Raw genomic sequence first — 12602 nt, forward strand, 5'->3', positions numbered from 1 at the left:
GTCTTTTTTTAGTCTGTGTTTAAATCATTATCATTCTACAGCTTGTTTTCCTGCTCAGTGTTGTTTTTCAGATTTGTTCATTTATTGCATTGCTCTCAGACTCACTGCTCTCTGTTCTGCTCTATGACTGTACAGAGCCGACCGTAAATTTTACATGGTTACCATGAGCATTGTGGTCCTTGTCTTGCATGAGTGAGACCTCTCTGGGGTATATACCCTCCTGTAAGTAGAATTGCCTAGGTATAGTGATGCATATCTTCAGCCTTAACCAGATGATGCCGAGTAGCGCCATGTGAACGTGCCACAGTGTTTGAACCATTTTATATTCCCATCGGTGGTTACAGCACACCTATTTCCCCTCATCCTCATTTTTAAAATTTGACAATATATTGGATGTCCTATAGTATCTCAGCTTACATTGCCCTGATTATTAATGAAGTGATACCTTTTTTTATACACTTGATGTCCAGCTGCAGTTCTTTTGTGAAATGCCTGTTCGTACCTCTTGGCCAATTTTTCTCTTAGATAGTTTCTCTTACTGATTTGTTCTTCCTTCCTTTACTGAGTAAATCAAAGTAACGAGAGAACTTCCAGCAACTCACTACCACGTGTACCCACCTAACAGTACCTGCATCCACACACCTAAAGGTGAATTATTGGAGCTCCTATGGAAAGCCACCCCCTCCTTACCTATGCATTAACAGTTCTGTCCTCTTCCGTCTGCATTAGCACTTATTTGCTTTCCACAGGACCTTTGCCTGTTATTTCACCCCTCTGAAACCAAAAACCAAAGCCCCTTCTCTTCACCTTGCTTCCTCTGCCAGCTGCCACATAATCTCTTGGTATTTTGTAGCAGAACTTTCTGAAGTATCGTATGTACTCACTTTCTCCACTTCTCCTCTTCCTGTTCCTAGTTCCAGTCAGGCTCTTGCCCCTACTGCTCCACCAAAATTAATGTTGCCAAGTTACGGCCGACCCTCACTTAGCTTGATCCAACAAGCGGATCTTAGTCCTCAGCTCATTCACCTTGCCTTGTGCATTGGACACAGTTGGTCTTTCCCTCCTCAATTCACTTTCTTTCCTTGGCTTCCAGGACATAACATTGGTTGTTTCCTCCTGCTGAGATCACTGATTGCTCCTTCTCAGTCTCCTTTTATACATTCCGTCTCTTATTCCTTACCTTTCAATGTTATAATGCCTCAGTCCTCTGTCCTTTTCAATCTCGTAGGTTTAAATACCACCTATATGCCCACCACTCCCAAATGTAAATTACCAGCTCAGAGCTTTCTTCCAAACTCCACACTGCCTACTCAAAACCTCCACTTGAGAGTTTAGCAGGCCCGTAACCAAACTCCTGATCTCACCCACCTGCCTCTACCTGTGGCCTTCCTCATCTCAGGTGATGACCCCACCTATTATTCCATTTGCTCAGATAAAAAAAACCTTGGAGTCATGCTTGATTTCTCCCTGTTTTCTCATCTCACATTTCATCTATCTACTTTCAGAATATTCCCAGATTCTGACCACTTCTTACCCCTTCACTGCTCTTCCTTGATGTAATCTAACATCATTTCCCACCCAGATTAATGCCATAATCTCCTAATTAGTCTCCCTTTGTTCTCTCTCTTCCTTGCTGTGGTGTCTGTTCTCAGCACATTGACCAAAGTAATTCCTTCAGATGTTAAGTCAGATGTGTGACTTTGTCTGTTGTTCTCCCCTCTGGGACTCAGCTGTAGCCACAGTGATGTCTCTGCTGTTCCTTGAACCCACCAGTCATCTCCTAACTCAAAGCTTTTGCATTGGCTGTCCTCTCTGCCTGTCTCTAGATGACTACATCCCATACCTCCTTTGAGTCTTTGCTGAAATATAATGTGATCAGGGTAGGCCTCACTGAGAAGTTTACAGCTGTGGCTCAGTGCTCCAGTTCTCTCTTATCCTGTTCTGCCTTGTTTCACTTATCTTGTTTCACTTATCAGCTACTGAGTCTGTGCTTTGGCCTGTCAGTTTGTTCATGATGCTTTTTCAGTAAAGAACTGCTTAAAATTTTAGTGAAGCCACATTCATCAATGTTTTCATAGTTTGTGTTTATTCAGCCTTGTTTTAAGAAATCCTGCAGGATCCTAGGGTCCAGTAAATTTTTTGGCTACAGTTTTTTGGCTGCTAGATGGGCTAGATTAAATTTGGCCTGAAACGGAGTTGAGAATAAGACCTTGATTAGGAGTCCCTTCCATTCCCTCCAGATGAGCATTAAACAGAGACCTCATTTTGGCGTGATAAGCTCCTGTTCAAAAAAATAAATAAATAAAAAGCCAGGCATGCCTTTTAGATGCTGAGATTGGGCCTCCTTCCCAAACCAAGGAGAGGTAAAGATGATTGAAGTTATCTCTAAAGTGAGTCATTGCAGGGCCTACATACAATGTCACTTCTCAGGATGAACAGTGATTACAGCACATATTGGTTTGTGTATTATCCGCCCACCAGATAAATCAAGCATTCTTTTCTATTTTTAGTTTTAAAGTATTTCCATGTAGATTAGGATCTAAACTAGGTAGTCCTTTTTAGCAGGCAAGATTCAGCTAAAGTCTTGTTTTCTCAGAATACATTCCATACCTCAATTGCCTCTTAGAGATTTCAAAGGCTTTTATGTACCTGGTAATTTGCAGGAATTGCTTTTATTTTGTAGTTTCTTAGGGACTTCTAATATCTCTCTTGTAAGGTGTTTGCACATGTCAATAGCTACTAGATCTTCAGGGTTAGAGTAACAAAATGACTCTGTTTTCACTTGTGGTATCTTGTTTTCTGCTCGTGCTATTAGTTCTTTCCGAGCTTCATGAGAGACATATAATCAGACTCAAGTCACCCTGTTTTTCTGTCGGAATGTTTGGTATACTATTTATTTTCTTTCCTTCTTTTGAGAGTATCTTGGCTTGGCCCAGTCCTGTCGAGCATCTTTCTTGTTCACACTGCCGTGTTCACACATTTAGCTGTATCTCATCCCATGATCTTCATCTGAATGCCTATTGAAACTATTTCTTACCATTCCTTGTTTTGGAGTTCCAAACAAGTGACATTGCCTTAAACCTCTGTGGTGTTTCAGAATAAATAGGGTAAGGTTCTGATAGCAGGTTCTGTGGCACATCATAAGGCTGTGTAAGGGAAATGTCAAGTATTTTGTTCAATTCATTTAAAAAAACATTGTTCACTTAGTGAATCACACAGCTCCTCTCTGTGAATAGATTGCCCTGTATTGCTAGGGGAATATGAATACATTGGGACTTCCTTATTCCTGATGGCTGATTCTGGTAACCGTTGATATTTGTCTTTATTAAAAATCCTGTCCATTACTGGCACCTAGCATCTTCTGTCTAGCAGGCATTCTTACACTATCATTAGTGTCATTATAACTATTGTAGGGCTCCTCAGTAGTGACCCACTATTTTCATCTGGCTGCCTGGATGCTTATAAAATATCCATAATCCTATACATCTGCCCTTATGTTGGCCAGCACTCCCTCTAGCCAGGCAGCTCTTATTTGTCCCATTTTCCTTGTTAAGGAAAACTTTGTTATTTCTTTAAAGATTTTCATGTTTCGGGCCGTACTTCACTTATTAGGCAGTGATCATGGTTCCCCATGACTTTGATCAGAGTTTGGAAATCCCAGTTGCTCCTGTTCAGAGTGTGGAGATTCCCACGCATCAACTCTGAGAAAGGATAAAGATTCACCTTCAGTTCTAAAGGTGCCTTAAGTTCTTTGAAGAGCATGAGAATGGTGCTGCTGCCTTTATTTATTTTTTTTAAGCCAGAGAAATTAGAAGACAGGTGGATGGTGAATGTGAAGCTTGAACTCAAATAATTATGCACAGTCTTGGTGATATCAGTGAATTGAAATGTTTAAATGATGTGTTTTGGACACCAAGGCTTGCTTTGGGTCTAGGAGGAAACCTCTATTTCGATGCCCTTGACCTCAGAATTGTCATTAGTATTACTTTAAATATGGGGGTATTAAAATGATAAATGTTCTTTATTTGAGAGTAGTTGGCTATTTAAGAAAACATAATTTGAATACTTTAAGTATAGAATGAATTATATAGAGATCTTGTGTCAGGTGTGTAAAAGATGGCAAAGCAAAGTTGAGGCCAGGTGGGCTAATCATACAGGATGGGGAAGCAATGGTGTGCATCTAGGTTAGGGGTTATGGCTTAATTTTCTCCTTTTTTTCTGATTCCCCCCCCCCCCCAATATCTGTTCATGCAGTCCTGTCCTTCTAGCATACTTGCTCTTGTATATTATTCTGCATTTTTCTTTTGTGGTAGTACATCCAAGTATTTGAGTTTATACTATGAGGGAGTACTGTATACTTGGGTCTGGGATCACAAAGGACAACAGAAAAGGACAGGGTCTCTGTTCTCATGCAACTTAGGAGCTAGCGGGAGAGACATTAATCATACCAACCAATTTAGCCAACATCTCCCAATTTCTTGTACACAAGCTCTAGTCCTCCATACGCTGTCCTCCCCCTGACTGCAAACTTCTCGGGTTCCTTTGCTTTTATCCCCTCTATCCACTCCCTTGTCAGTCACCTATTAATTTATTTTTTAAAGAGATTCTCCTAGCTTTTAAGTTCCTGTCAATTCCCAGTTCTGTTGCCTTCATCCAGACCCTCTCTCATCATCTCAGTTATACTGCTCAGAGCCCCTCTTTTGGGGGAAGTCTGGGCCCCAAGAAATAATGAAGGGATTGGCTGTGTATTTGTGTGCTGAAATACTGTTTATTCCTGCCTCCCTCCTTTTGCTTGTCTTTTTTCCCCCCAACTCTAATTTTCTTTCTAGTTTTTTCCTAGCCTGCAAACTCATGTTAAGTCCCACCTTGTCAATGAAACATCTCCTGATTACTTCTTTCTAGTTCCATGAATTCTAATAGCACTTAGTCCCTAGTCTATATCACATAATTTAGCACTTATTCAGAACTGCTTTGTGTTACTTCATATCTGCAGGATTTCTTCTGTTATTGTTAGGTTACAAGGATTTTACATCCAAGAGTATAACATACATTTACATAGTGCTTTGTCTGAGGCTAATAGTTGGTAGGTGCTTAATAAAGGCTTACAGAGTAATAGAATGAGATTTATAGTATATCTGTAAATATTAGAAGGACGCTAATACTCAGTAAGCTGCTTCTATACTGCCGTTTATATAGCTCTTTCCCTGTTGATGAACATTTAGGTTGTTTCCGGTTGTGTAAACATTCCATTGCTTATTTTTGGGCCTGTCATTTGGAAAAAGATGGTCTTGTTCCCTGTAAAGCATTTAACCAAATACTTTGTTAATCGTTTACTGTATATCTAGCAATTATTCAATATTTGTGATACTGGGAGCTAGAGCATATTTCAGGTGTGTTGTCATTATCTCGCACTCTTAGCTGTGTTCATGTGTCAGTTTTTGCTTTGTTTTCCCATTCCTGATGCGGTATTTTATTTTGCTTTAAGGATAAGAACAAGAAACTGCGTCCCCTCTATGACATTCCCTATATGTTTGAAGCCCGGGAATTTCTGCGAAAGAAGCTTATTGGGAAAAAGGTAAGTGATGGCAGAAACATAATTTGCAAGTGGTTAGGTGTTGTTTTAATCTGGGCTCTTGTGATGAAATCCCAGAGACCAGCAAATGACTCTCCTCCACCAAGTTAAGTAGTATTACTTTGATATGAAGAGAGGCGTGCCTCTGTCTCAGGAAGTGGCATCCCTTGGGAGAAGTTTAAAATTGGGGCCCTGACCACAGTGTGATTTCCAGGGCTCTCACGGCATGTTCTTTCCAGGGTCCAGGCTCAATTCCAGTCTCAGTAATTGCATATTGCCCTGAGCTCCATCCACTTCCATTAAAGCAGAGTAGCTCTCTGCTTCTCTCCAGCCACTTGGGGCTGTGGGATTTGGGATTTGCTAATGAAAGAAAGTGGCTGCTTTTTTTCTGACTCCCCTGTTTCTGAGGAGAAGAGGGCTTCTGGAATAGGAGCCTGCCTTTTATGAAAGAGGGTGTGGTTTCCTGGTGGTTCGTTGGGAGACTTTCTGGTGTAGTGCAGCGGCTCAGAGGCCCTCAGAGGGCATTTCCTTGTGTTCTTAGAGCAGAATGTTCTATGACCTGCTGCAGAACTTGTTGTTCCGGGAAGCTGATAATGAGCCTCTGATCTTCCACTGATTTTCCCTGACCTCCCCAACCTGCATATCCCGGACATTTCTTTGTGTCTTGGGTAAACAGAGGAAACAAATAGAATAATTCCTGCGGTAATTGAGGGAAATCTGTTCAGAGAAAGACTGATTTGTGTTCTCCTTACTTTCCGTCGGTGGGGATTCTTCCAGGAAATGTTATGTTTTGGGCCAACTTTTATTATAGGTTCAGAAAGGTAAGGCCATTTGGTTCTAAGTCTGACCTCGACATGTTGAAGCCATATTAGCATTCTTTACCTACATGCAGGTTTCTAAACGCTTGGAGTTGTGAGAGGTTTGTCAAAGTACCGTAGTTACTAGAATGATAAATTATTGCAAGAGATTTTGAAGCTGGGCAAAAGATGAAATTGCTGATTTTGAGGTAGAGAAACCAAACTGGATTCCCTAAAACAAGTATTTATCTCCTCAGATTCCTTGAGAAAATAGGCTCGTTTGTCATTGTATAAAACATTGACAGAATGCTGTATTCATTCATGAAGTGTAGTGCAAATGATGGCTTTCAGCCTCTTTCAATTTCTAGATCTCTTGTTATCTGATTGAATGTCTGACGTCTGTTTCACCAAGTTGATACCATATCACTAATTTACTGACTCATAAACAATGGCATAGAGACAAGCAAGGAATTCCCCCTGCACGTGTTCATTTCTATTGAAATCCATCCAAAACCACACTGAAAGGAGTGGCCGCGCATATTTGCTTCGTGCACAGCCAGTTGTGTGGTGCGTATTCTGGCTTCCACCTGGTTTGTTTGAATATTGCCCTTCCCTGATTGTGCTTCGTCCCTAGGAGCAGAGATCACAGCTCAGGGTAGCAGCTGCTGAGTGGTTCTAGAAAGTTAGCCCAGGCCTCTGCTTTCAAACACTATGTGCCTGCTAGGCCTTTGTAAAGTCCTCTGTCTCAGGATAAAAGAACTGACCTCCAGTGTCAGATATGGCGGCAATTCTTAAGCAATTAGGCTCCTTCTTGGTGCGAGAAAACTCATTTACTGTTTCCTCTGCATCAGAGTTGATTGGATTCTATTTGTGCTGAGCCCAAGTTTTGTCCCCCACGGTGACACTGTGTAAACGATGAATACTGTATCCCTGCCTAGGGAGAAGGATGCAGCTAAGCTCTGCTGGGCTGGAACATTCCTGATGCAAACTGCTTTTCCTGACTCACCACCTGAAACCACTTGCCTGTCTTCTGGGCCCATCAGTTGTGACAGCGAACACCCATGTGCTTTGGAGTCTGGGAGCAGACAGGGCAGTGGCTGCCTCAGGGGGGTGGCTAGCACATCATCACGCATTTCTGCCAATTCCCTTCAGACCTCTGCAGCTGTTCAGTGCAGCACATGGTGATTAAGAGGCACCGAGAGAGAGCATGTGTGCCTGTGTGTGCCTGTGCACGAAAGCTGATTAGTACAGCCTGTCACAGCTTAAACAAGATAATGGAGGTAAAAATCATCTTCTCTGCCCAGACTATTATTTGACCATCCCAGAGAGTCTATAATAAGAAGTTTGGAGGGGCTTCTAGACTGTAGAGCATTGGGATTGAAGGTAAAGTGGTGAGGTGCTTTGTTAGATCCAGTGGCCTCCATTTCAGTTATGGAAATTCACTTTGGTTCACTCCCGAGATTTAATTCTGGCTAAATGCCTTAAAGTAACCAGGCACCTCTCTGAGCCTTGGTTTTAGCATTTGTGAACTGGGAATATTATTTGCCTTTCCTCTCTCATGGATGAGAATCCAGGATAATACTAGTCATTCATGTTTTTCCAGGTGCCTGTTGCATTATGTGGTTTGGTTTTGTTTAATAATACTGCTTTCGTTTAGAATCTAGCATTGCGTGACTTTCTCAGGTCTGAGGTCAAGATATGTGAATCAGTGCGCAACTAATTTGACTGCCATCAACCCCTTGTGCAGATTTGGGTGTCACCTGGTTCCAGCTTCCACAAAATGTGTATCTGCTTGTATTGGAGTGTATATTTGTGTGTGTGTGTGTGTGTTATCTGGTTTAAGGGAGAGGTGGGTTATGTGCGTATCCTGGAAGTGTTTCAGAAGCTGTCTGAATTGCTATACTGCCTGGTAGAATGCCCTCCCCATCCCTTGTTTACCATCTTCCATCTGTGCTTTCACTAAAATATGACTAAGGAATATGCATGGAGGAGAGAACTGTCTTGCTAATTTCTTCTGGGTTTCTTCATGGTCCCAGTGTAGTGGACGCATGGAATCCTTGGTAACTTCGACATGTCCCTTCATTTTCCAGAATGGCATCCTTAGTGAGTATAAAATGGTGAGATGCCCTCCTAAGAGAACCAGAGCTAAGGTCCTCTTCTGATAGCAGGAGCAGTTTCTTTCTCTGTGTACATTTTTTTTCTTAATGTTTATAGACGGTCAGCCCAAGGAAAGCAAGAGTTTGTGTGCCTAAGTCATTTTGCTCTCAGTGGAATAAGGTAATAATAGCTGGAATCTTCACTGGGAATTTTCTCCAGCTATTTCATAAAATCTCTAAATATTTTTTAATCTGTTTAATACAGCATTTATAAATGACATATGAATCACTGTAACTCCTGTCCCTTGATTGCAAAATTTCTATCACCATGGGAACCATTGTGTTCAAAGTTGTAACTTGTTTGGACAATTGAAGGGTCAAAAATTGTCGATGAGATGAAATTGCAAGAAGCGATGAAGCTTCAGCCCTGGCAATAGATAGGAGAGCCTGGACGAGCATCTATCTCCAGAAACTCTATCCCCCAATTCGTCTGTTCCCTAAAGGTTTTGTCACTGTTTCTGTTGATATAAGTAAATTTGGGGGATGAGGCTCATTTGTAAATCAACGGCTGACTTTGTTTGATTTTTATGCCATTAAAATTTGTTCCGTAAACTAGGTTGACTCTTTAGGCACTAAAAATTAGGTAATTTTCTTGATAAATGCAGACATTTGGGAAGTTATTGGGCTATGAATTAGGGAATTATTTCTAATTCATATTGTTTTAGATTGTTCTTTTTTGGAAACCTGTTTTACTTGAGGGTTGTACCTTTGGGGACGTGGGGCTCTTTGGGGTGGGTGGAAATGATTTCCATGTGTACCGGATTTACAGTTCCAGCAGGTTCAAAACTGAACTCATGGTAAACCTGGTCTGTCTAGAATGGTTGATATTGTATGTAAATGATACTATCTCTATTCTAGGTTAATGTGCCTTTATGAACCGGGCCGGCAACCCAACCACTGTTAACAGCCTTGTTTCTATGGGATAAAATATTCTGAATGTCTAAATCAGCTGTGGAAGATAGGGCTCATTTGTTCTTTGGTGGTGGCTGCCTATGTGTGATTTTCATGCTATTCCAATATGTAGCATGACCTAAAGACTTCTGTTTTTTAAGGTACTTCATATAATGCTCATTCTAAAGAGTAGAGCTGTCATTTATTGAGTTGTTTCTTGATGGAAAAATACTGAATTTTGTTTTCACTTTACTTAATTTTCACCTCCACCCTGAAAGATGTATGTATCGTTTCTATTTTCATAGGCATAGAAACTGAAACTCATAGGAATTAGGTATCTTACCCCAGATGTCTATGCTTTTAATCATGATTTTGAATTTAAAGGCATCTGGAAAGGCCCACTTTCCTGTTGTATGTACTGAATCATGGGTAGATAGCCAGGGTCACGGTGCTTTTTGGGATACGCCAGTTCTTGTGTATAACATGTACTCTACCTGCTGTGAGAAGTTGATCCTCTTCAGCCACATCGTCCTCGTCTACAGATAGCCGCAGGTAGTAAGAGCACCGTGGATCAGCCCTCTGATTGCCTTCAGCCCTCTAGACATTATCTCATTAGTCTTTGAGATGTCCCGGTGAAGTGATGTTTCATCAGATTGTTCTTCAGAGAAACCAGTGTCAGATTACATGTTCTTCAGTTACGCAGACAATGTGAGGTCATAGGTACCTGTGCTAAGCAAGCGTGGAGCTTGATGGTCCTTTCTCTTCAATCTCTCGGCAGAGGTGAGGCTTCTGGGAGAAGGGGAAGGACAGGTCACTTTTTTATCTTGGGCCAGGGCCGCGCCCAGGTTGAGGAGCACAGGTTGAGGACTGGTCCCTGAAGATACCCGGTGTAGCCTTCGAAGCCGAAGCCGTGCTCCACTCAGCCGGTGAGAGCTCTTCAAGGTCATGGAGCTTTTCTGAGGAGGATTCTTTCACTCTTCTCACGGGCTATATCACACGGCTATCCTGTTGCTTCAAAATACTTTTGCCATGTGTTACTTAATACGCTGTGTTAAGTACAAAGCTGGCAGTCTGGGGATTCTTGTTCTTAATTACCTCTAATGTATTTTAGTTTGGTTTTTGTAAACATTTCCTTTGTCATCTCCACATTTTCCACTTCATATTAACGTGATACACTCACGCTATGGAAAAGTCCTTTACATTAATGATCAAAACAGGCCCTAAGGTTGTGAATGCATTGTGATTTAAATCGACAGGTTTATGGGAGGTTGCTTGTCCTTGCTTTCTCAGTGCCAGCTGTTACCATCAATGTGGCTGTAAATTTTTTGAATAAATGGTTTGAAGGTATTCACCAAATCGAGTGATATTTTGAATGGCTTGTATTTTCTGACCATGCCTTTTCCAAGTAAGACTTCTCCCACTTAGACGGGCCAGGAGTGTGTCAGTGTGTACTGGAGACAAGGGTCATTGTAGATGCCCTCTACCCTTTGGCTTGACTCATCAACTCCCTTGTCTGGTGAAGGTAATTAGCAGAAATGACAGTAGCATGGCCTGTTTCTGGAGGCTTGTTCTCAGCAAGGTAGCGCTCGCCCTGCTGCCACTTAAGAGCTCTTCTTGATGGGTTTTTGGTTTTTTTATCTGCAGATTATGCAGAGTACCTCTGTGCTTTAGGGACCATCAGGGTGCTGAGCTGAGCATATAGCTCTTTGGCGAAATGTGGTATTTGTATGGTGTATATTGTAATGCCTTCTTCAGAAAGGACCTCTTAGTTAAATGAAGAAACTGGAACTTTAAACTGCATTCCTGGAAATGTCTTCTGTATGCTCACCCATGGGAAATGATTTATTAGCTACCAGAACCCTCAGGATCTCCTGTCTTTGGTTACTACTGGGCATCACGTTGTTTAAAGACTTCTCTTCCCTGGACTCCCAAGTCGCTCGTAGGCTCTGGTGAAGCCCTTACATTTATAACTGATTTTTGGTCAGCTTGTCTTTGGTCAGTGGGTGGTGAAGCCACCCACTCCTGATCTTTTCAACGAGGATTCTGAAATGCCGTCCTTGGGGCTGGAACTTTCCATGCCTGTTCTCTGCAAATTGGGATTTTATTTTAGGGGGAGATTTGTGCTGAATCAGCTCAGCTGTGTTTGGGGGTAGGGAGAGAACAGGCTTTTTTTCCTGCTTTAAAAATAACCCTTATGTGCCAAAAACCCTATAAAATGTGCTGAATTGCAAATCTTCCAACTTCCTATACCTCCTGGTTTACAGCAAATAGATTCTTCTGAGCTTAGGCTCAATGATAGTGTATAGAATATCTTACAGTGTGGACGAGAGTAAAGTGAGACTGTCCAGATGTGCTCAGTTGGGAAGGAAACCCAGCTCCTGCTATCTTTTCTCACAATATTTTTTTATTCGGTAGTTTCATCTTACAAGGGTCTATATAGGGTTAGCACATATAACTTTGCTAGTAAGAAAAAGGGTTTGGTGTTTTTGCAAAATAAGACATCATTCAGAAGTAGTGAGTCCAATTTTTAGGCACAGGCTCTTAAGGGTTTCTTTCTGTGGCCTCTGCTTTTGCTGTGTCCAAAAAGTGAGGCTCATATTTCCGGTTGCTTGAGTATTTCTTTCCCAAGGGCATGAACAACGTGTGGGTGTACAAGAAGGTAGTATGCACAATTGTCTCTTGGTTCTAAGGTGGAAATTCCTCCAATTCTTTATTTTTTTAAGACTTTCTTGATGTGGACCATTTATAAAGTCTTTATTGAATTTGTTACAATATTGCTTCTTTTTTGTATGTTTTGGTTTTTTGGCCAGGAGGCATGTGGGATCTTAGCTCCCCGACCAGGAATCGAACCTGCACCCCCTGCATTGGAAGGCAGGGTCTTAACCACTGGACTACCAGGGAAGTCCCCTCCAATTCTTTACAGCTGGGCGACTGAAGTGGTGTCTTAGGGCTGCAGCTTCATAATTAAGGCCATGCGGTTGTGAGCTCAAAGGCTATGTGGTCCTTGTTTTCATGCGTTTAAAATCTGAGCGAAACTTTTGGTTCTTACTGAATCGAGTTCTTTTGTTGATATGTGGAACTGCCATTTTGCTTTCACTTACCAGTTATCTTTTCTCTGGCAAATTTCAGGTATTCCTAAAGAGCTGCAATTCTACCCCATGAGGATTGCTGGCTTGGATGGTCTTT

At 41.7% G+C, this 12602-nt stretch overlaps 1 protein-coding gene across 2 annotated transcripts in view; it reads left to right on the forward strand.

The window, feature by feature from the left end:
• Nucleotides 1-12602, forward strand: part of SND1 (staphylococcal nuclease and tudor domain containing 1) — a 417911-nt gene that overhangs the window by 150504 nt on the left and 254805 nt on the right. For both annotated transcript variants that reach the window (XM_073809898.1, XM_033863201.2), the window contains exon 11: nucleotides 5486-5575. In XM_073809898.1, the coding sequence (XP_073665999.1) occupies nucleotides 5486-5575 (90 nt within the window). The remainder of the gene's footprint in view (nucleotides 1-5485; nucleotides 5576-12602) is intronic.

The sequence above is a fragment of the Tursiops truncatus genome, chromosome 9, assembly GCF_011762595.2.
Source record: "Tursiops truncatus isolate mTurTru1 chromosome 9, mTurTru1.mat.Y, whole genome shotgun sequence".
Classification (NCBI taxonomy): domain Eukaryota; kingdom Metazoa; phylum Chordata; class Mammalia; order Artiodactyla; family Delphinidae; genus Tursiops; species Tursiops truncatus.